Source organism: Microtus oregoni, unplaced genomic scaffold, assembly GCF_018167655.1.
Source record: "Microtus oregoni isolate MIOR12 unplaced genomic scaffold, Mior012 000016F_ref0000370, whole genome shotgun sequence".
NCBI classification, from domain to species: Eukaryota; Metazoa; Chordata; class Mammalia; order Rodentia; family Cricetidae; genus Microtus; species Microtus oregoni.
In genome coordinates, this window is record NW_024543075.1 from 3,209,553 (window position 1) to 3,233,627 (window position 24,075).

Sequence of the window (24,075 nt, forward strand, 5' to 3'; positions counted from 1 at the left end):
AAAAAAATCTTGAACTATGCTTAAGTATGATACTTGGAACCTACTTGCACCTGAATATTTGAGTCTTTAAAATCTTTCTTTTATTTTTTAAAGAAAAATACTTTATAGTCCAGGTCTTCTTGTATATTAAGTCATGAATTCACAGTGCATGGGCTTCTGCAACTCAAGCTCCTCTGTGAGCTCTCACAAAACACGCTTCTCTGGATGGAGCAGCCGGTGCATCTGTTGAAGCCAGGTACCTCTCTTGGGCTTCCTTTTTCCCTCCTGATAACTCTTATTCCTAAGAATTTATAGAGTTGTGTGCTAGTTACTTTTCTCATTATTATGACCATGCACCTGACAAAATGAAAAGACAGGCAGGGCTTCTTTCAGCTCATAGTTTGAAGGTACAGTCTGTGTCAGGGGAAGGTGGGGCAGCAGGAGAGGGAGGCAGTTGGTAGCAGAGAGTGGACAGAAAGTAAGACCAGGCTAGAAACCTCAAAGCCTGATTTCAATGACACACTTCCTCCACCTCCCAAAGGTTCAGCAACCTTTCAAAACAGGGCTGCCAACTGGGGACCAAACGTCTAAACACATGAGCCCATGGCAAATAATTTTACAACAATAGGTATGGAGACAATCATATTGCTTCCAACTAGTTTCTTCCTTCCTTTATTGATTTTTTTTTTACTTTTTTATTATAAATTGGTCAGGCTTTTTCATAAATTGAGACTAGCAGCCTGTCAGATGCATAGGGGATGTTTTGTCACCAACTTTTTAAATCGTTGAGGTAAAACTTGCATACATCAAAACACACAGATCACAAGGACACACTGGATGGCTTTTGATAATCTTCTATGTTTATATAACTACCACCTGTCATCAGATGATTTGACCTTATAGTATAGAAGCAAAAACAATGTCACCAAACACAAAGCGATGAACAAGAATGGCAAAGCTTTACTGAGACTTCAGCTCCTGAGCAGAGGGACTTAATGCCACCTGAAGAGGTGACTGTGCTGTTCACTCAACCAAGGAAGCAGTGGCTTTTATTTATTTTTCTGGAGAAGACTAAACTTTGGTAACTTTTCATTGTCCGTGGGCATGTTTTCCTTCCCCTGAAAAATTACTCTGGCCCTGAAGTTTACTCAGTTGTCTTAATCCTAGGAGTAATCATTTACGCTTAGAGCTAGTGTCCTGCTTAAACACCCTGCTCTTGTGGTTTGGTCTGAGCCTTAAAAGGTCGTAGGACCTAAGATAATTGAGTCACTGTGGTTGGGTCCAAAGTAGCCCTGGACACAGCAGTCTTGGACATAGCTGCTTCCCCCCCTTGCTTTGTAGCACAGGCTGGCCTCCTCAAATTTCCAATCCTCCTCCTGCCTCAGCCTCCTGCTTGTCAGGACAATAGATATGTGCCTACATGAAGAATTGAATAGAACCTTGTAGTTAGGTGAGCTCACAGGCCTGGGTTTGAGGACTTGATCCCCAGTTGGTGTTTTTGAGAAGGATTAGGAGGTGTGGCCTCACTGGAGGAGGTATGTCACTGGGGGTAAGTTGTGAATTTTCAAAAGACTGATGACATTCCTAATGTGCTGTCTGTCTCCTGCTTTCCTCTCAGCTGTTGCTCCAGCCACCCGCTATCTGCTACCTCCACTATCATGGACTCTAGCTATAAGTCCAAAATAAACTCTACCTTAGGTTGCCTTGGTCTTGTCATATCAATAGAAAAATTCTACAAATCTGAGTCAAGATGAAGGTAACAAAGGGGACAAATACAAGATGATGAAGACAGAGATGCTAAGCCTTTTTTTTTTCCTTTTTCTGTTACTCATAACACCTCTCCACTGAGTGGAGAGTTAGTACTCACAACAGAGGTAGTTTTCAAGCTTCTGCAAAGTAACCTAGGCAAATTCTACCACAGCCCACACACACGAGAGCTGCTGCCATCTACAGAAAATCTAGTAGAAACAGGTAAGGTTATGTCCTGCCAGATGACCACCACCATTAAGAGAGCTTTAGGTCAACAAAGAGCAAAGGTTGTGATTTTGCTCTGACAGACTGTGTCATTGGATTGACTTTGGGGACTTACTGGGAAATGTTATGGGAAGGGATCATGGGTTTCTTAAACTCTGTCTGCCACATTGGGTGCTGAGTCTTGAGTCCTCCTCCATCTGAGTTTCATCAGCAGAGAGATAACATTTGGGGCAACAGGAGCTGGAGACCAGTGCAAACTGGACAGACAGTTGTCCGTGTGGGACAGAGTCCAGATGCAGTCTATGTGATATCAAGGAAGAGACTGGTAATGGTGGTAGAATGTATGATCTTAGAGATGAAAGAAACACAAGAGAAGATGGTGAGTGATGAAGCGTACTAGAGTAATGGCAGCACCAAGTCTACAGGAGCACACATGCAGAGGGCAACCAGCACAGGGTAAAACTCCGAACAGTAACTACACCGAGTCTATCTGGCCAGACGTCCTTCTGAGGAGAGTGCTCTGAAGAGGCAAGAGTGGGTGGCCTGGGTTTCCTAGGGCTCCATCTTCCATCTCTTCCATTCATCTAGCAAAATCCAAGGCGGGTGGAAGTGTTCCAGCCCACACTTGCCTCTCCTTCGGCTTGGTTTCTTTTTTTAAATTTTAAATATAAATGTTCTTCCTCCCACAGCATTTTGAGGTAATTCAAGGGCTTGAGGGTAGCTGGTTTTACCGCCATCTGTTTTCTCAAGCTGCCAAACACCAGTTTTCTTTTTTCTAGCGGATCAGGCACCTGCAGGTGGTGGTCTCATAGCTATCTTCAGTTAGGGAACTAGACGCTGTGGTGACTCGACGGATATGAGACGAACGTCCCTGTTCTGGGTGCCCGATGTGGGCGATCAGGCTGGCACACGCTAGGAAATGCTCAGGCTCAGGCATGCGCAGATAGTCTGGCAGCCATTTTAAGGGGTTACTAGACTCCAGGAGTGAGTCACTGCGCAGGCGTACAGGGAAGACTTAACCCTCCCCCTCCGAGCCCGGAGAACGCATGCGCGAATGAGCCGGAAGGGGCGGGGTCATCCATTGGGAAGCGCCTGCGCTTTGGAAAGGCCGGGGTGGGGACCGGGGCGGGGCGACTGTCAGCTGACTGAGGCGCAGGTCGCCTCGCGGGACAACGGTCGGCGACGCAGGTTGTGGTGGGGGCGGAAGAGCTTTCCCGGCGGGTCTCCGTGCAGTCGGCGAGGCACAGGGCCGCCGCAGCACCATGGCGACCACCGTCAGCACGCAGCGCGGGCCGGTGAGTTCCCTGAGCTAGGGCCGGACGAGGGCAGCGGAGTCTGGGATCGGGCTCCTCTTCTCAGCTCCTCGCGGGGACCCTCGCGAGTTGCTCGACGGTCCTGGTGCTGCGCGGGTCTCACCTTCGGGTACCCTACGGAGTAGCGACTCTGGTCCTGAGGGTCTCGCGGGTGGAAGAAGGCAGAGAGGTTGATGGTTAACCCAGGATGCCCACGGGTCCTGAAGCCTCCGGGCCCCTCGATGTAGAGGGGCCCTCAGTTCCTTAGTCCCCCACACAGAGGAACCCTGACCCCATTGTTCAACCCAAGGGAGAGTGGCTCCCACCCTCCTTGGTTCCCCAGACTGAGAGGGACCCAGACATCCCTAGTTCCCCAAGTGGAAAAAAGGCCCTGAACCCCTCGCTTCCCAGATGAACCAATCCCCTGGTCTCCCAGATGGACATGGGCCCTGACACTCTTGGTTCTCCGCGTGGAGAGTGGTTCCCGTTAATTTCCCAAACTGATAGGAGCCTTGGTTCCCAGGGTCTCGCAGAGGAGTGGAGCCGGACACCCTCGGTCCCCCAAAAGGAGAGATGACCTGGTCACCTTGGTTTCGGAGGTGGTGAAAGATCCCACTTCGTAGTCGGCCCTTAGTTGTGCCTGTTTCCTCCTCTGGCTGCACCTGTAGCGAATAGTACTGCCTCTTGAGCCCAGTTAGTGGCCGCCTTTCCAGGCCTCAGTTGTTCATCTGTCAGTGAGATGGGGGCAGAGAACTTGGGAGAGCCATCAGTGATATCTCCTAAGGGTTGCCGTGGGCTCCTCGACACTGCCTGTCTCCCCTACCCCTCGTGTGGCTGTCCTCCCAGTAGCTCTGAGACAGGTGTGGGTCGGATGTTGTTGGCTCACAGAGGCTGTGTGTAGTAGAACACAGTTCTGATGGCTCCATCCACCGTCTTTTCTCCGAAGTTAATATTGAATGTGTTTGCAAGTTTCCCAAGTCCCTCACCCTGACAGCTTGGTGTTGACATACATCCGTGTGTGTGTGTGTGTGTGTGTGTGTGTGTGTGTGTGTGTAACAGATAATTCCTTGGGGCAGCTGACTGATTTCTGACTTTGAAGAAAGCCCTAGGCTTGCTTAGATGCTTTTAAAGTAAGTTTTGTTTTGTTTCGTTTTGGAGAGCTTTGACCCCTTTTCAGTCGATAGTGAGCTTTCTAGAGTTGGAGTTACCTTCACATTCACGATTCTTCTCCATCCTCACTGTGTCTCAGCAAACTACAGAAGATTGGTGGTGGCTGCTAGAAGAGGAAGGGAGCCAGTACTTGCCCTTTTCATGTCCCCTGCCAAGTGGACACACGGCCAGGCAGAGCGGACCCTTCCTTACTGTGTGGTCTGAGGGTGTCCTTACTTCTGTGGTGAGCTCATTGTCTGTCATTAATTGAGTAAGAAGCTGCTGAGGGAAACCCTGGTGCGGAGTGTACAGAGCAGGACTAAAACACTGTGATGAGTAATTGGGAGTGTCAGGTGACGTCCATACTGGCAGAATCTGTGCAGTCAAGTCCTGACGTTTGCTCTTTCCACTTGCCCAGTGTTCTAGGGACCACATTGTCATAGAAATAAATATAGGCAGCTGAGTGGTTTTTAGGAGCACTCTTGATGACTGTAACCTTAAGGGGGTCTGGGCTCTGAAAATTGTCATCAGTGACCAGTATACCAGGCTTTATGTGGGATGTGCAGACTTCATTGTAGTGTCAGTAGCCACAATATTTAGAGCAATTGGAGAGATAATGAGCTACAAGTGTGCAACATGGGGACACAGCTATGCATGATGACCCATGTAAGCCAGAGAAAAACAGTTACCATCAGGGCTGTGCTCCGAACCATTGAAAGCAGGAAGGTATGGACTTGGTGTGGGAGGGCTGCATGAGACATGGTCAGGGTCTTTTACAATAGGTCTTGACCTTCATCTGGTGAGTGGCATCTCTCAGAGCGCATTTCTTTCTCAGTTTTCAGCTTTTCACTGACTCCTTCACCTAGAATGATCTACCCATATGCCTCTGGATTCATTAATATTTGCAAAGGTTTTTTTGTTTGTTTTTTGCTTTTGTTGTTGTTATTTTTTTTTAAGTCAGTTGTCAGGGTCTAGTAGAACTGTCAGAGTGTGGTAGTTCTCTGCTATTCATGGCATCCTCAGGGTGGTGGAGCTGTAAAGATAAGCAGAATGCTGGCTTCCAAACATAGATAAAGTACACATTTGTTCAGTACTGAGTTCTAAAGCTTTCTTTGTGTAGACCCAGCAGGGAGTTAGACCACGGCTCAGAGACCCCATCCCAGGAGCCTGGACTTAGACTTGGGCAGTTGTCTCTGCAACTACCCTTCCCCTCTGGTGAGTAGGGAAGGGCTGACAGTGTCCTGGCAGGCTGTAGAAGGCAGGGAACACTCATCTGGGCAAGGGGGGTGGGGAATTCTCTGTTCTTGGTTGAGAGTTTAGGGGGGCAGGTGTGAGGAGGACAGCCAACACTCCACATAGTCGTAAAGGAATGTTTTTCCCTGGGACATTAATATTTTACATTTTTAGTTTTTTGTTTTATTTTTAAGTAGCCACCATAGGGCACTACACCCTAACCTGTATCCATCTCGCTTTTGAAAATGCTGGTATTTTGAAATTACCCCTTTTGCTACCTAGTCCACACACCTATCCTTTACTGCACCAAGTGACTTTAAAGACTCTGCTTCTTGTGGGGACGCATGCAGAAGGTCTTGCTTGCCTGGAGGCTGCACCAGATAGATGTAGAGGGTGACATTTTGAAGGTCTTTTTTTATAGATGTGTTCTGTGGAGTCCGGCAGTCGCTAACTTGTCCTGCTTGAGATGCTGGTTAACCAGTGAGCCTTGGCCCTCCTCATTCTGTGGGTGGTCCTTAGTGCCCATGCCTGTCTAGACCCCATCCGTCCTGTTCTTCTCTGATAATTATGGCTGAGCCAGTGACTTGATTAGAGATGGCAAAAGATGATTTATTTTTATTTTTTAGATTTTTTTTATGTGTATGAACATTTTGCCTGTGTATATGTAAGTGTACCTTGTGCATTCTTGGTGCCCATGGAGGTCAGAAGAGGGGATCAGATTCCCCGGAGGTGAACCATGTGGGTGCTGGGAATTAAACCTGGGTCCTCTGAAAGAGCAGCCAGTGTGCTTAACCTCTGAACATCTCTCCAGCCCCAAAAGGGTGATATTTGAATTTGATCATATGTTCTACACTTGGTAACTTGGTCTGTTGTTAAAGATAAGATTTTCCCATCAGCCAGAGGTGCCTGGGCTGTCCCTAAACAGTTTTTAAAGTAAGGCAAAATATAGGCTTCTTATTTTCTAGTAATGGAGGAAGGAGTTCACTTCTTTAGGGCATATGTCGGCTTTCTTTTTGAATGCTATTGCATACCGATAGCTTTCAATCCTCCTGTGTGAGTTAGCAGCCTTTGTGTCCATGCATCCTCACAGAGCAGAGCCTGAGCAAGAGGTTGTGCTCACTAGATGGCCACTAGGCCTGTATCTCTGGGTCCCTGGGAATGTCTGCTCTGGATTCTGAGATGAGGCTATGCCTGGGTACAAGTCTAGCATTCCTACGTCAGTCTGTAGCCACCACATAGTGACCTCCACTGACCTCTTGCCTTTTACTTTGTATGATAGTATGGCTTTTAGTAATTATTTTTCCTTTTAGTAATTATTTGACAGGGTTTTTCTTTCATTTATTTTTTTTTGCTTTACATTTTATTCAACATTTATGTTTAAGAGGGATCTACCTACAGCATCATACAATTGTGTCCTTTAAAGTCAAATCTAAGAAATACCAGTTTCTATTAGAATCTATTAAATAGCTTTATTTTATATAGGATAATATATACGTTTTTTTAACACTTTAGGCTTCCATTTGTCCTACATGTTTCTATTCTTACTTTGATTCATTGAACATAGATCTTTTAAAATTCAGTTCAGTAGTAATTTCTTCACTAGTTTGGTAAAGGTTTGGTGTATTTCTTTTCTCTAGGGAGTTACCCTAGGGATTTCAACATACACTATTGTAGATTTGAAGTTGGTTGCATCTCTCTCTCTCTCTCTCTCTCTTAGTCTGTGCAAAAACCATAGCTGGTGCTGTTGTGCCATATGTGATGGTTCTCCTTTCCTTTGAGCAGCAGTGTTTTTATGTAGCCAGTACTTGCTCAGATCTGAGATGTGTCATTTTCTTCCCAATCCTCTTTAGTCTATTGTCAGGATCCCTTTGCCTTACTTTGAAGTAAGAATCTTTTAGCATCCTTCGCTGTAGCTCCTGGGGGCTCTGTGAAGAGTTGCAGTGGACAGGAGCTTTTCAGTCTTCTGTAAGTCTGCCCCGCTGTCATCCCAGTCACTATTTTACTTGTCTTCAGAGTTTCAGTGTAAGTCGCTGAATGCCTTTAAGTGCAGTTCTGTTCTGACTGAGATCCAGTTACCATTTATAGAACTGTTGTCAGGGCTTGTGAGGATGTGCCAAGTTTATGTATAGAGAGTGCACCAGGCCCAGTGTGTGGGAAATGAACTAGTGAGATACTGGGTCCTTATGAATTATTTTTCATTTCTCAGAAAACATGATTATTTCTGTGATCGAATCCTTTTCAGATACCATTTCTGCTTTAACATCAGAGAGACGGTGTATCTGGGTATATAGGTGGATTGTGTGGTAGTTGCTAGGTACCTGTTGAAGGCAGGGATTGGGGCTGGCTTTGGTGACTGTGGGGAGACACAGCACCAGCTAGTCTTGTGTGTAGGAATCTCTGTGATCTCTGACTCTGGAAAGCTCTCCTGGCCTTGGCACCAGGCAACAGATCCACCTCTGCCCAGCTACCAAAAGTGCACTAAACTGTGAACTGGTGCTTATTCAAAATCCTCCCTTGCTTCCTCTAGCCTTTCTGGTGCCACTGCCTCACACTGATGCACACACACACATTTGCACAACCACCCATTGAAGTAATTGTGTTCTTGTTTATCTCTCCCACCCACCTACCCCCAAACTCTAGAGTAGTGGCTTCTTGCCTTTTTGTTGTCCCAGATATGCTGGGCAGGCCAAAAGCCTTTGGACAACCCTAGGAGAGACAACTTTCTTCTCTGACTGTGGGGAAATTCCATAGGCTGTGTCTCAGATGCAAGGGCTGGGTGTTGTGTTTGCCCTCATTCACTAAATTAGTCTGTTTGTTCCTACTTTTTCTTGCCATCAAGTGCTACACAGAGCCGAGGGTGAAGCCAAGTGTGCCCTGCATACTGGCCCCTCCTTTTGGACAGGGTCCTGGGGCTTCCTTGCGTTGTTTTAGGGACACAGAAATACTCCATTTCTTTTGAGGAGTATGGGTCTGGGGCACACAGATGTTTCTGACAAGGGAAGACAGACATTGCTTGGTGGTTCTTTTCTCTTTCCTGAGCCACAAGGAGTGAGCATACCTATGCTTACACTCCTGCAGCTTTTTCATGGGACTGGTGCCTGGAAATTGTTTAACACACATGCTTAAAATCATTTGTTAGTTTGTACTCAGTTTAAGTAAAACTGTAAAAAAGATCCTTTCTGAGTCTATTAACAGAACTCATCATTTAATATTCCTAAGTCTTTAAGCCCTGATTAAAAAAAATATATTTTCATGTGGCCAAACATTTCCTCCACGAATATTTGGCAAGAAAACATTTTAGCACTAGCCCTGTATTTTACAGCTTCACTAAAAGTAGCTGTCTATTATAGATGGTATTTTCCCATGGAGTCATTGGCTTTACAGGAGTTGCACCAATGCCTGGATTCACCTTTGGCTCTTGAAGCATTCCTTACTATGCTGACAGTGGTGGCTTCCTCTAGGTGTAGCATGAGGTGTCCTCATTTAGACAAATCATGAGGAATCTGCAGCAACAGGCAGGCTTGTCTTTTCCCTCCCAGGAAAAGTAAGTGTTGGTTGTATAACCTGATTGTCATCTGGTTTGGGCTGAAGTCTTTCCATCTTTTCCTGCTCCCTCTTTGGGTTAAGACAAAACTTTTTCTACTAAATTTGTGAATTGAATAATTTTATATTTAAGGAAAATCTATAGAAAAAAGTTTCCCCTTTTATCATTCCATTTCCTCTAACGCCCTTGCCACAGACCATTGTTACTGCCATGAAACTGGCTTCAGTCCATGCTCCAGATTCAGCTTTTTTCTTTCCCTGCTGTGGGCACCTTCAGCACCTTGCCTTTGCCTTTGACCATCTCTACTTTGGCTGCTTTTTTTTTTTTTGAGGAGGTACATTATTCAAGGATTCAGGGTGGTATGTCACATCCTTGTTTGAATGATGGTTCACCTCGCTAAGGCAGGGTGAGTTAGCTTTCTCTACCATAAGGTCGTTTTCTGCTCATTAGTAACACTATTAAACTCACATTGTTAAAATTTTCCTTTCCTATTTATAATTTTATGGTTAAATCCTTATTGAAAAATAGCACATTTGAATTTGATCTTTTTAGGGCTAGGGTATTAAACCTTTGGACCTAGTACATTGTGTGTGCTTGGCAAGTGCTCTTCCTCATAGCTGCACCTCTTGCCACATTTTATCCTAGCCATTCCCCACCCCCAATAGTCTCTTTCTCTTTAATGAAAGCCTGAAAGAGTATAATATGAAATCGCAGTGTCTGGAGGTTCCAGTCCCAAGAAAGGGACAGTTAAGAAACAATTTAAATAAATAAGTAAGTAAATAAAACAACCCTGACCTGCTTCACATGGCCTTCCTGACTTCCATGTTTGAAGCTGCTCCCATGATTGCCTGTATCGTGACCTATTACTGTAATACCTACTGGCCTGTCTGCTCTTCTGGGTGTATCCCTAGGAGACACAGGTGTGCCTTGCTATGGTCCTACAGCTGTAATACATGGCATACAATTGGTAGTTGTTCCTATGGCAAGAACTTGACCTATATAGGTTAACCCCAAGAACCCGGCTGAAGAAAGTCTGGTTTTGCTAATAACTAATGCATAGATAAAGCTGGTTATACATCTTGGAGGAGCACCCTCTAAACTACTTGCAACTAGCACAGGTATGAGTGAGGAATTCCTCTGGGAGGAACCAAGTGTTTCTGGTTCTTGACTCTTGTGCCATCACCCTTTCTTTTCCTGGTCTCCCTGGAAGTCTGTGTGATGTGCCTTGGGAAAGGCTGTCCATCCCAGAGAGGCTTTGGGCTTTGAGAGCTGTGACTTTCTTGGTAGGAGAGGGTGTCACTGGCCACAGCTACTTTCCAGGAAGCCTCTGCCAGTGAGAGCCTGGCTCTGAACTGAGTGACCCCAGAGGTGCAGAGGGGCCTGCTGCTGACTAGTTACCACTCACAGACATATCCCTTACCAGACAGTGAGGCATTGTTAGTTTGTTTTGTTTTGTTTTTGTTTTTTGTTTTTTAAATTAAAGAAGAGCAGTGGGAACATCATCAGACCAACTGCTCAGGGGTGGCCCACAGAGAACTCTGGGCTATATTTTTGGTTGGTTCTAAACTTCTGACTAGTCTATATTTTCTGGAAATTCATAAATGGGGAAATGATAAAGGCCCAGACTCAGGGATCCAGGGACTTTTGCTTGCTTGCTTTATTTATTTTTTGACACAGGGTCTTGTGTATAGCCCAAGGTAGCCTGCAACTCACTATATAGCCCAGATTGGCTTTGAACTCACAGTACTCCCCTGGCTCAGTCTCCCAAGTGCTAGGATTGCAGGAGTGAGCCATCATATCTGCCTTTTTCAGGGATCTTTGAAAAGAGCACCCAGAACACTCAGAGACAGGTGCTTTCCAGGTGCTGTGAGCTGAAAAACCTGCAGAAACTGGAAATCTATTTGATGCATATCAGTAGGAGCCCACAGCTAGGCGGGATAGGAAGTAGTGTGTGCGTGTAGGTCATCAGGGCCTGAGTGACACTGGCTCAAGGCAAGTAGGTTGTCCTGTGAAATTGCTCAGCTACATGCTTTGACTCTACTCTTTTCTTTTTCCTCTCCGGAAGGTGTATATTGGTGAGCTCCCCCAGGACTTCCTCCGTATAACACCCACGCAGCAGCAGCAGCAGATCCAGCTGGATGCCCAGGCAGCCCAGCAGCTGCAGTATGGAGGAGCAGTTGGCACCGTGGGCCGCCTCAGCATTACTGTAGTACAGGTTGGTCTCAGTTTCCTGTTGAAGACTGGTGGGACTGAGGAGAAGAGGTGGTAGGCTGTGCTTGGGCATGGGACTGGGGAGTTCAGCCTTTACAACTCATTTCCCATGTGGACAAATAGAACTTTTTTGATTCTAGTTACTCCTGAAAAATATCTGGTGATATTTATTGATTTCCCAGGGATCTGTCTAGGATACTTACAATCAATCACTATTGGTCCATGCTGGGTACTGTCCTCCATGAGGATGATTTCCCTAACCCCTTTGGAGCAGCTGAGGTTTACAGTTGCCCTGCAAACTATGGTTTCTGCTCAACTTAAGCTGCATTCTAAGGCCTAGCATGTGCACAATCAGTGCACAGTTAGATTAGAGGTCTTGTCTAAATTGCTCACTGCCAGGGGTGGCCAGGTTCCAAGAATTATGTGAGTCCAGCAGTGACTAACACTACGTTTAGGAGCTGGTTACTGGTAAGGTTAGGTGAACTTGAAGGCTGTTTTTTCATGCAGTGGGAAATAACCTATGAGATAAGCAGTTTTGGTAAGCACTTGCCTTCCTTTCTGCTGGTAGATGCCTCCTTTTCTAAACTTGATGTTATTTCAGGCAAAATTGGCAAAGAATTACGGCATGACTCGCATGGACCCTTATTGCCGCCTGCGTCTGGGTTATGCTGTTTATGAAACTCCCACAGCACACAATGGTGCCAAGAACCCTCGCTGGAACAAGGTCATCCAGTGCACGGTGCCCCCAGGTGTGGACTCGTTCTACCTTGAGATCTTCGATGAGGTGAGGGACATCCCAGTGTCACAGATCTGCCAAGTTTGGGATCCAGTAGATTTGGGGGTGCTGCAGTATACCTAGCAGTTGTGGTCATAAGACTACTCTACTGGTGCTCAGGCCTGTGTACCTAGCATTTAGTGCCAGGTGACAGGGTGTAACCTGCCTGGACACCTGGCATTTTGTGGCTGGATGACAAGATACAGCCTTTCTCTCTCAGCTCCTTTGACAGTGTCCTTTGGGAACCATCACCAGTGATACAAGTATGGGCAGAATATGAAAATAGCTGTTCATGGGTAGGTCAAATTTCAAGCAAATCAGGCTCCACCAGTGGTGGGAGCACTGTTTTTGCAGGCATGAGTGATAGGCTCTGTCAGCAATGTCCCATGGCCACGCCAGTAGTTAGATATGCAGCTTATTGAGGGCAGTCTAGAAACTCAGGTGGCTGAAGGTGTTTTCTGGTAGCTTAGATCTAGAAACATGTGCCTGTCTCCTTAAACCAGAGCAAAGGGTGGTAGAAAGAGAATGAGAACATTGTGGGCCAGAGAGGAGTTGGGCATGGGCAGCCCGGCTAGGAGGATGCAGCCTCCTCCTTGTATTGTCTCTCTGCCTCTGTTTTTTGTTTGTTTGTTTGTTTGTTTAGTTTGTTTTGTTTTTGTCCCTTTCTCCTTCTGTGTCCTCACAATAGTAGGAACATATAAAAAGGAGGTTTGGGGCTGTGAATGATGGGTTGGAGCTCTTGCCTCTTCTGTACCTACTTGGCTTGAGACTTGCACCTTATATCTGGTGGATTAGAAGTAGGTCCACAAGAACTGGGGAAGACAGGACTCATCCCTGAGCCAGGATGACAGCCCAGAGATTCTTTCCCATCCTTTGGCCTGGTCTTATGGTGGTCAGGTAGAAGTGGTGGTCAGGTTACAGATGATCCATGGAGGTCTGGGATTGTTTAATGGGAAGCTCCTTGAAGGAAACTGGAGCAGTGAGGAGAAACCCTGTCCTGTCAAGAAGACAGAAGATGCAAATAACAGTCCAGGTCAAGTTACAGCCATAGGGAAAACTGGTCTCCATAACATGGGTCATTGTGGGCCATGACAAAGTCACTTCACTTTTGTCCTCCTCAGCGAGCCTTCTCCATGGACGACCGCATAGCTTGGACCCACATCACCATCCCTGAGTCCCTGAAGCAAGGCCAAGTGGAGGATGAGTGGTATAGCCTAAGTGGGAGGCAGGGTGATGACAAGGAGGGCATGATCAACCTGGTCATGTCCTACACGGTGAGTCCACTGTCTGGAGAGGCCATACTCAAAGAAGTATGGTACCTCCCTGAGGGAGCTATGACTCCCAGAACCTTGGGAAGTCATGGGAGGCAGGGTTGGGGGTCTGGGCTTCTACTCTCTCCTTTGTATTACCCAGGCCCTTTTCCTTTTAGTTGCTACTGAGCCTATGAGAACATGGGAGTATAAAGCACCCTGTATACAGGCCTCCTCCGCTTGACCATCCTGCATGCGTCTCCTTCTGGTGTTCAGTGTTGGTTACCTATTTTTAACAGGCATTTTATGTAACACAAGTCCGTTTTGTACTAGCTCACCTACAGTTCAAGATTATTTGAGCTGGGGCTGGAGAGGTTGCTCAACAGGGCAGAACCTGACTGCTCTTTAGAAAGTCCCAGGTTTGATTCCCAGGACCATATGGTGGCTAAACCAGCTGTAACTCCAGTTCCAGGGAATCTGATCCCCTAACCTAACCTTCACTGGCACCAGGTACATATATGATGCACATACATACATTCAGGCAAAATACTAAGACGCAATGAATAAATAAATTTTAACAAAACAAAACAGTTAGTACTTCTGCGAGAAGCTACTGATACCGATGCAGTCTCCAAAATAGATGCCGAAGTGAGCTTTGTGTGAAGAGTGGTGGTGGTGGCAGCTCACAGGAGGTCAACGATTGATACCCTAACTTTTGTTCTCACTGAAAGTGGGGCTCATTTATTCCACTGAATTGGCTGGCCAATGAGCTTCGGGTATCTTCCTTTCTCTCCCTCCCTCGCCATGGAATTATAGAAACGTGCCACCCAAACTGACTTTTTATGGGAGCTGAGGGTTGAGTTCAGGTCCTTATGCTTATAAACACTTTCCTAACTGAGCTGTCCCCCTAGCCCAGAGCGATTCTAGATCGCATTTCAGTAGCTGTAGTTCTGTGACTCTATAGCATGTGTTAGCCTAAGTCTTCCAGCCAAGGGGAGGCGGTGTGCTGGAGTGCTGGTGCAGATGAAGCCAGTGGCCAAGGCCACTACATTCTGCCTTAGGACTCCACCGTGTTCTTGGTGTTAATGCCTGGGCTGTGGCTGGGACTGTTACTGTGCAAATGGAAGTAACAAGATTTACATATGATATGATCCTCCTTGACCCCCATATTTTTCTTTGTTGTGTTTCAGTCCCTCCCAGCTGCCATGATGATGCCTCCTCAGCCTGTGGTTCTGATGCCAACTGTGTACCAGCAGGGTGTCGGCTATGTGCCCATTGCAGGTGTGTGCCTCTTCTTTGGTAGGCAATCCTGAGACAGAGTAGGACTGAGGAGGGTGAGGCCCAGCATCCCTCTGAAGCTTAGGTAGTGTAGAATTGTGTGAAGATGGCTACTTCAAATGAAGAGCCTTCTGAAACTGACTCCAGTGTCATACCTCAATTATTTATGCATACATAGGAAATGGTGTTTTCCCTACTGCTGGCACATGTGAGGTGAGTTGTAGTTTTTGGAGGTGTAGAAATGTGGTCCTGTACATTTTCTTATGTGGTCACTGAAATGAGAAAACCTGATTCCTGTTAAGCAGGGCATACTGCATCTTTTTCTTTTGTTTCTCTGTGTAGCTTTGGAGCCTGTCCTGGAAGTAGCTCTGTAGACCAGGCTGGCCTCAAACTCACAGAGATCCGTCTGCTTCTGCCTCCTGAGTGCTAGGCTTAAAAGCATGCACCACCAGTACCCAGCTGGCATACTGCATCTTAAAAAACATGACTTCATTTGAAAGTATTTACCCATGTAAATTAACATCTGCTTGGGTCATAAAGTCAAGATGTAGCTTTTATGTTTTTTTTTTTCTTTCTAGTCTTTCTTTGACTTTCACAGTGCCTAGTACCCAACTGGCTCTCCCATTAGAACAGGACACGCCGGGTGAGACCATAGCTGCTTCAGCCAGCGGGAAAGACTGTGGCTCTGAGAGTAGACATCAGGGCAGGCCTGCAGTGACCCCCATTCTCTGCCAGAGTCCAGGGAACTGTAGTCTAAGCAGACTGTGGTGATCCTGCTACCCAAAGGAGATCAAAGGCTAAGGCAGTTGGGGATGGCTGGATCTATAGGGCAAGAGGAGATAGGAGGTCCTGGGTGGGAACTGGTCTGCATGGTCCCTGGTTGCTAGTGCTCAGGATGGGTGTTATCTTGGAGCTGGGACAGCATAGAGGTGCTATGGCTCAGCTCTGTGGGGTCTGAGAGTCCTGTACAACCAGAATGGAGTGACTCATTAACCTTTCAGTCCCTATGCTAGCTGAGCTAGAGAAAATAGTGCAGGACTTGGGAATAAGATCCACCCACATATAGCCTGAAAACAGCCCTGACATAGCTCAGGCCTTCTGCCTGAGAGAAATCTGCCTACAGGAACTAAGGGCAGCAATCTGCAAAGGAGAGGGAGGGTACGTCACCAGGCCTCTGGACCCTTGTTACCAGTCCACAGAGACCAGAATATACAACCTGTAATAGAGGGCAAACCAGTTAAATGGAGCATGACCCAGGACTGTAAACAGTGTGGTTATTCAATGAGAGAACCTTAGAAATCTGAGAATGGGGTCTCAGAATGTGTGTTCTCTGGAGTCCTGACCCCAGTTCAGTGACTGGATCATAAGGTCTGAAGATTGGATTCCCAAAGTGATTCCCAGGTTTCTTTCTGAAATGCAGTCCCCTCCATGCTCTGTGCAGTGCATCACTGGTGTGTACAGAATTGTCATTGAGCTGTCCTGAGGGGAGAGCCGAGTGGAATGCAGTGAGCAAAAAGGGTACCCTATTGTAGCAGAAACAAAGGGTCACAGGTGGGGACTGTGCAGTAGAAGTATGTTCCCCCAGTTTCTGAAGCCAGAAGTCTAAAACGAGGGCCACAATCCCTTCTGAAGCTCCAGAGAGGGCCCTTTCTACTTTTTCCAGCTCTTGGCATTATTTGGTTTCTGGCCACATCTCCCCAGTCTGTTTTTATTTAGACTCTTGTGGTCACCATCCTCTTTATGTGTTTCTGTCTCTTATGCTCACTGGACAAGGACTTTTCTGCTCCTTTATGATCTCATCCTAACAAGGGTACACCTCTTTCCAAGTAAGGCCTATCTGAGGCACACGGTTGGACTTGAGCATATCTTTAGGTGGGCATATGGGTAGGGAGGCAGCAGAGACAAACTTATGTCCAGTTACTGACACCAGAACTTGTTCTGAATAAAAGATAAAAGTTGTTGACCAGTTTCCTGTCCTTCCTTCTCTGTAATGCCCCTAGACTGCTCTAGAATATGTTTGTTAGGGAAGGAAGACTCCTCTATAAATAGACTTTAATCCTTGCTTTTGATGTACATCTTGAAAGTTAGAAGCAGTCTCCTACTGATGGAAAGGCTGCCACAGAAATAAAAGAATATTTTTTCCTTTGGAGACCAGCCTCTGATATCTGCTTTGTCCCCATGTAAGCATGCTTCCAGGAAGTGAGGACACTTCCCAAGGGGAACCTACTGCAGAACTGCAGCCAGGTTCATCCCCATTTGTTCTCTGAAGGGGCTCAGGCTCATGGGGCTAGTGGAGCTAGGTCTTCCCAAAACCTGTGACAGGCCCTGCAGTTCTTTGTGTTGCCCTGTCTATCTGGCCAGGTGTACCCGAATACTGCTTAGAACACTGCTCTTTTGTTACTTCTGCTCACACAGTGTGCCTTTTCAGTCTCTAGTATCTGCCCAAGGCTTATATTCAAGGTCACAGTTGCCGCCTTTGTTTTTGTCAGACTGAACTGTTCACTGATAGCTGTAGCAATGTGGGCTTGAGGTTTGTTTTGTTTTCTGAGCTATAATTTGTTACTATCTTGTTTTGTCACTCAGTGACTCCAGATTGGCCAGCCCTTCAGTCTGAATTGTGTGCTTTTTGATGTCTCACAAGCTGTGTGAGCTTCCTGACTTTGACACAGGAAACCTCTGGCTGTGTTGTACATTTCCTTCCTCCATGCTGGAATTAGCCACTTCTCCTTGAACCCAGGTTTCCACTAATAGAATCAGTTCTAGAAAAGTTCTTGAGTTGTTTTTTGTTTTGTATTTATCTTAATCATTGGGAGGGTTAATAAGCATTCTGCTTCACTGAAACTTGATGCCCAGCTTTGGTTCTTATCATTCCTATATGTTTGTGATGACAGAGCCATCCTATCAGATTACTTGGGGTGTCCTGTATAGAGACTGACAGGGGCTGCCATCTGGTTTATGTAGCCACTTTCAGGGTATCTCAGGCCACAGAAGTAAGAGCAGCAGTTCCTGTTGCTCTCTGGCTTCTCAAAAGTGAGGTCAAGTCACATGATACTTCTTGTTTCACATTAGCGCCAATTGCTGTCCTGCAGAGTTTGCTCTCTTGGGAAAGACTCACACCCTTGACTATTCAGGGTGCTAAGTACATGCACACAGACCATGCATGAAAAAGGACTGCACTCAAGCACCTGATCCTGAGGTGAAATAAGTCTGTGAACAATAGAAGAGGAATGAGGAGTCTCACAAGTTAGCCTGTTCTCATTGTCCATTGGTCCTCCCCTGCCATAAGCCCAGGGGGCAGTGCATAGCCAATAGGTACCAGCTGCCTCTGCATATCAGGAGACATAGACTTTGTTCTCTGTGTCTGAGGTTCCAGGTTGAGCTGAAGCTGAAGGCTGAGGATCAAAGGTTAGCTGTGTGTTTATGAATCCACTAATTTGAGAACTTAGAAATGTCCCATGCTATGCAGCCTGCTCCTGAGCCCATGTAGCCAGCAGGAGAAGCCTCAGGGATCTTTGGCTGTTGGTGTCAGTTCTGGCCTGTTGCTGTGAGGCCATTGTGGGGCCCAGGCTGTCTGTGCTGTCAACAGTTCTTCTTGAATGGAAAGCTCCCTTGATTTTGTTTTCTGAGTGGCATTCTATTTATTGGTGAAGAGACTCTTGTTTCACTGAATTGTGCTTGCCCACTGTCTCCATAATGTGTGCTTTGTAGCTAAATGTTCTTCTATTGGAAATGAATTGTTCCTACACCATCAATTTGTGTCCATGATGAAGAGGAAGGATCTTGTCACATCACAAGATAATGCCATTGATTGGCCCTTATTGAACAAGGTGCTTTAGAGTGGGGCTATGGGTTCATTTCCATATTTATGGCTTCTCCCTATACCCACTTGAACCTATAAGGACATTCTTTGGAACTCAAGGCTGCAGGGCTCCTGTCCATCTTTTACCTACAAAGTTGGCTAGTCACTCCACACCTACTCTCACAAATTCAAGGAAGTTTTGATAAACTGGACCACACTTAGTCATGGTGACAGGTCAAACTTGGATTGGGACTCTGGTATCCACTCTGGAGGAAGAAAGATACCAGGGTCAGTCTTACTTCTTTGTATGTATTGACTTGCTCCTCAGGGAGCTGATTTATAAGAGCAGATGGCTGTAGACAGCTCCCCTATGCTGACCCCATGCAGTTGGTCTATAGGTTTTACAATAGTTCTCAGTTCTTTCTTCCCTGTACCCAGCTAGGTTGAAAAAAATGTTGAAACAATCTGAACAAAACCCCAAGGGAACTGCTGTTTATATTTTTGGTTGTGAGCCATCTCTCCAGTGCTACCTGGACTGTTTGTAGTCATGTACTTTCCTTGTGTAGTGGCTGTGTTTGTGTACAGGCACTTATCCATCCAATTAAGGTTGTTTGAGTCCTTTTAGGAACAGACTGCTGTCTTAGACCTGGGCCAGGCAACATACAGTCTACTATCCTCAGTGAAGGTGGCATTCTGTCCCCTTCTTTGTTATCACTGAAAGGCTGAGCAGCATGGCATTATGCTAACAACTTGTGAGATATGCGGTTGCAGCCTACCCAGGTCAGTCAGGACAAAGGCACAAAGGTAAAGGCCTGGCCCACAGGGTACTTAGGAAACCTTCTGTTTCTCAGTTTGTGTCCCTTCATCTAGCACAGGGTGCAGGGGTCCATGTAGCATCAGTACTGAACCCTCTGCCAGCAGCCTTTCATTGCTCACATGGCAAAAGAATTAGCTCCCCTGGTACCTTAGGCTGCTGAAAACTGATGCACTTTCTGATATGTGTATTGTCTTCATTGTGAAAAGCTAACAGCCTTTCTGAAATATAAATGTTTAGTGCCTACTGTATGTAGCTTTACTGTAAACAGAGACTGCGCTTATGTGTCCCAGCTGTCCAGACCCGAATAATCACACAGAAATTATATTAGTTGTAATACTGCTTGGCCAATAGCTTAGTCGTATTCCTAGCTAGCTCTTATATCTTGAATTAACCCATTTCTGTTAATCTATGTATCATCACAAGGCTGTGACCTGCTGGTAAGGTTCTGGCTCATTCTGGCATCCTCCTTTGGCAGCTACATGGCGTCTCTCTAACTCTGCCTACTCTCTCTGTTCCGATTTTCCACCTGACTTTCCTCTGCTAAGCCATTGGCCCAAACAGCTTTATTCATCAACTAATAAAAGCAGCACATATACAGAAGGACACCCCATATCACTTTATCTTACCAATGCATGCATGGTTACTGTAATGTCTTTGCTAGGTTGTAAAAGTAGAATGTTGAAGGAAGCAGACTTTGGAGTGTGGGGTGAAACAAGCAATAATACTTTGCTGTTCCGATTCTTAGTAAGGACTCCTGTCTATGGGGAGTCTTCTAAGTTCTTGAAGTAGCACATATGGCTACCAAATTGTCATTTTGCTCCTGTAACTTTTGATTGGAAAGATCCAACTTGAATTTTTGTTCAGAGAGAAAATACATCAGAAGAGGAGACCTCAGTGGTAAGGAGGATGGCCCAGCCCATCTGCCACAGGCCTTCTTGTTGGGTCTGTTTCCAAGTCAGACTCAAGGTAGCCTTTACCTTTAAGGCAAGTCAAATGTATTGTTTCTTCCTTCGGCACTACAGCTTTGTAACCCCACTGTTTTTGGTTGTTTCGGAACAGGGTTTCTCTCTAGCCCTGGCTGTTCGGGAACGTACCCTGTAGGCCAGGCTGGCTATGATCTTAGAGATTCACCTGCTACCTCTCAACCGCTACAATTAAAGACATGCATCACCACACCCGGCTGACCCCCTCTTTTTAACCAAACTTCATCTTTTGTTTTCAGGGATGCCTGCAGTCTGCAGCCCTGGTATGGTTCCTGTGGCCATGCCCCCACCAGCTGTGGCTCCTCAGCCCCGCTGTAATGAGGAGGACCTCAAGGCTATCCAGGACATGTTTCCCAACATGGACAGGGAAGTAATCCGCTCTGTGCTTGAAGCCCAGAGAGGGAACAAGGATGCTGCCATCAATTCCTTGCTGCAAATGGGTGAAGAGTCCTAGACCCACCTGTGCCCCGTGGCTCACACCACTGACCCTTGGACTTGCCCACCCAAGGCTCTCCAGGGTCACCATCCCCAAAAGATTCCAATGAAAGACCATCCACGTACCCCTTCCTTGGACATCTGTGCTGCCCCTTCCTACCTATTTTGGGGATGCATGTGGATTTTTGGTTCTAGGCAGGCAGTCCTCTTCATTGTTGGTGGGGAACAGCTCCCTCCTTGTCTCTAGTTGGGTGATGGTGGCATGGCCCTGTTACTGCACGGACCAGTGGTCCTGTTGTTTGGGGACCTGCATTTCCCTTTCTCACCCTGTTCTGGAAAGCATTCTTAAAGAAAACAGCTCCCCCTGCCAGGACATTAGAGTTTGTACAGCATCCTTCCGAGTTGATGGATGTCATGAAGTTATTCAGTCTAACTGGGATGGTTGTTGATGGTGCACTAAGTTCATGTGCACTTATTTGCAGGTTATTTTTAGAACTTACTCTGGTTTTGTATGTGAACCTGGGCCCTCACCTAGTCCTGGGCCAATGAGATACACTTCCCAGCCATATCTAGCAGGTCTGACCTCTTGTCTAGATCACCTGTAACTGTCTGGCTAGGCTTCAGCCACAGAAATCCAGCTTGAATATAGAAGGTGTCCAGACCGGGTGCTTAGCTAGACAGGCCCCACCTAGCCCCTCACTGCTAGAATCTGCTTTCCACCTCATTCTGTTTAGTACCAGCACTATGGAGTTACTCCAGGGGCTGATCTTGTTGATAGGCTTTTATCATACAGCCCAGAGTCAAGTGAAGGAGAGAGATGGGCAGGTGTGGCACTGTGTTTACTACTAAAAGGCATTCAGGCAGCATGACACTACTGACCTGCAGCAGACTTTGTTGACCCATACTGTAGCTCTGCTTGAGTGATAGAAATCCCATGCTTCAATTAAACCTTCATGGAGGTAGAGGTGCCTGTACCTGTCTAGTGGACATCGTGTATTGTATTTTGTTGCAAAGCTTTGGGCACATGACCTGGCTATAGATCAATTTAGGGACAGAATGGGTGACACCTGGTCCTAAGATTCAGAACCTTGAAAACTTTCTCAAAATCGATACACTGTACAGGTAACATTAAGAAGCTAGCAAGCATCATCATGTTTATGGTGTTACAGTTTTGCCTTACATTGCAGTTGTTTCTTGTTTTTCCAAGAGTTTGTACCCTGCCTTTGGATATGTGATCCACCAATATGGGCATGAAGTAACTTGTAGTAGTTGGGACTTTTTGTGAAAGACTTAAAATAAGAAAGTTAGTGCTTCGGTTTGGGTCTTTTCCCCTCTAAAAACACAGATTAAGTTTTAATGTCAGCTAAGATATACTACTTTCTATCATCCATGGGGGTGCTTTTTGTCAAATGTATTGTTCATAAGTATTTATTTTTGTAAGCCTAAAGGCAATATGTGGTGATAGTGAGCACCGGATGGTGGTAACAAGCACTTTTCTTTAGTTGTAGGTTTTTAAACCTTTCTTTTTATCTGCAAAATGGAGAAGAAAGACCAATGTTTGTTAAATAAATTGAACCACTCACTTTAACACAGCCAGGCACTGGAAGTCTCCATTCTAGACTGTTGTGTGACCTTGTGCTTGAGAAACAGATGCCCTCTGTAGTCTGAATGAGTCAAGCAGGCAGGACCTCCTTAAGTGGTCCACTTGGTGTATCCAGCAGACTTGAGACTCTGCAGAGCAGGAATCTCAGCGCCTGTCTAGGTCTCAGGTGTGGCTATGTGCATCAGCTTCTGTCTTAAGGAGATATGGGCTGAGCAAGGGCTACTTTGTTCATGTAAGGTTCTGGGGGGAGCATCAGCATTTGCCACCAAGCCCTGAGCAGCCCCCAGTGCACTCAGAGGCAGCATTCACTAACTTGTGTTTGCTCAGACGGGGCAGAGTGATGGTTTTAAGACAGATTTAAGGCTTGAGCTGAACAAAGACTCTTCCCTTTGTCATGAACATTTTATTTTTTTAATAGATTGAAGAAAGATCACATTTTATAAAACCTGAATGAGACCCCACTCTAATAGGTTTTGTGCTGTCTTGTCTTGGACTTTCATGTGACAGAGCCCATCTAGTGCAAGGGAAGAAGCAGTGCTGGCAGGACCTGTCTCGGAGCCTAGGCATCAGAGCGTGGCTTGCTTGGCCTTCCATCCCATCCTGAGTCTTCTTGAGATAAAAAGTTGTTACAGCTGGAAGGAGTAGCTCCGAGGCAGAGGCCATAGCAGTGTAGACAGGCTTCTGGGTGGGGACCAGGCTCTCATTGGGTGACACTGCTGCTCTTGCCAAGTTTCAATATTCAAGGTGATAGCAAAGTTTCACAAGGTGATCACTGGAGCCCCTGCCCTCAAACCAGCTCTTAAGGGTGGGTATGGGTCTGGGTATGGCCCAGGCTGTTTTCTTCTCTGGACATGCTGGTTGACTGAAGTCGTAACCTGCTTCATGTCTGTGGTCTGACATGGCCACTGGCTTTCATCTCACCATGTGAATGACACCTACCCAGTTGAGAGAAGTGTTGTGTAACTGGGTTCTGCCCTTCCCCTCCCAGGTCACTCTTTACAGATACTGGTGTCATCTGAAACATTGTCTGGAGGTTGGTGGGAATGGTTCTCAGAACTCTGTGTCTGTGGTTATCTTGGGGATGGGGTTCAAGTCCAGATTTTTCTTTGATTATATGATATATTTTTACTTTTCAGCCTTCTTATTTAATAAGTGGTCTATATAAAATAGAAAAATAAAGTCCTATAAGGAAATGTTTACCATTTTTGTTCCTGAGTGTTTTTTAACAAAGATCACTTTAGCCGGGCGGTGGTGGCGCACGCCTTTAATCCCAGCACTCGGGAGGCAGAGGCAGGCGGATCTCTGTGAATTCGAGGCCAGCCTGGTCTAGAAGAGCTAGTTCCAGGACAGGAACAAAAAAAAGCTACGGAAAAACCCTGTCTCGAAAAATTAAAAAAAAAAAAAAAACAAAGATCACTTTATACTAGTACAGGGAACTAGTAAACTCCCTTGTTCATGACCCACTACAGGGTTGTGCTGAGCAGCACTGAAGGTGATTGAGAAGACAAGCCTGAGGCTCAGTGTGAACCAGGTGCTCAGTTTGGGTGTTTCCAGTAAGAAACAGGGCTCTGCAGGGAGTGGCAGCAAGCGAGTACTTTGGTTGTTATTGGCTCCTCTGTGAAAGTATCACTTCCTGACTTAATATACTTCTAACCTTTCTTCTCCAGGCCATTTTGGGTGCCCACCATTTCTCAGAGAGTTGATTGTATCTCCCCACATAGTTATCAATACCCGTGTGATAGTCTTCTCAAGC

At 46.1% G+C, this 24,075-nt stretch overlaps 1 protein-coding gene across 1 annotated transcript; it reads left to right on the forward strand.

The window, feature by feature from the left end:
* The first annotated feature begins 3,085 nt into the window (after positions 1 to 3,085).
* Positions 3,086 to 23,515, forward strand: LOC121457605 (toll interacting protein). Its single transcript, XM_041666506.1, has 6 exons — positions 3,086 to 3,248; positions 11,237 to 11,386; positions 11,984 to 12,166; positions 13,279 to 13,431; positions 14,598 to 14,688; positions 20,524 to 23,515. The coding sequence occupies exons 1-6, from the start codon at positions 3,216 to 3,218 to the stop codon at positions 20,736 to 20,738; spliced, it is 825 nt and encodes a 274-aa protein (XP_041522440.1). The 5' UTR covers positions 3,086 to 3,215; the 3' UTR covers positions 20,739 to 23,515.
* Positions 23,516 to 24,075: the final 560 nt, after the last annotated feature.

Bases quoted from the DNA above. Each gene is read 5' to 3' on its own strand.
- LOC121457605 (XM_041666506.1), top strand. From the start codon at position 3,216: ATGGCGACCACCGTCAGCACGCAGCGCGGGCCG. The intron at 13,432-14,597 runs GTGAGTCCACTG...GTTGTGTTTCAG, and splicing joins ACCTGGTCATGTCCTACACG to TCCCTCCCAGCTGCCATGAT. The intron at 14,689-20,523 runs GTGTGTGCCTCT...TTTTGTTTTCAG, and splicing joins CGGCTATGTGCCCATTGCAG to GGATGCCTGCAGTCTGCAGC.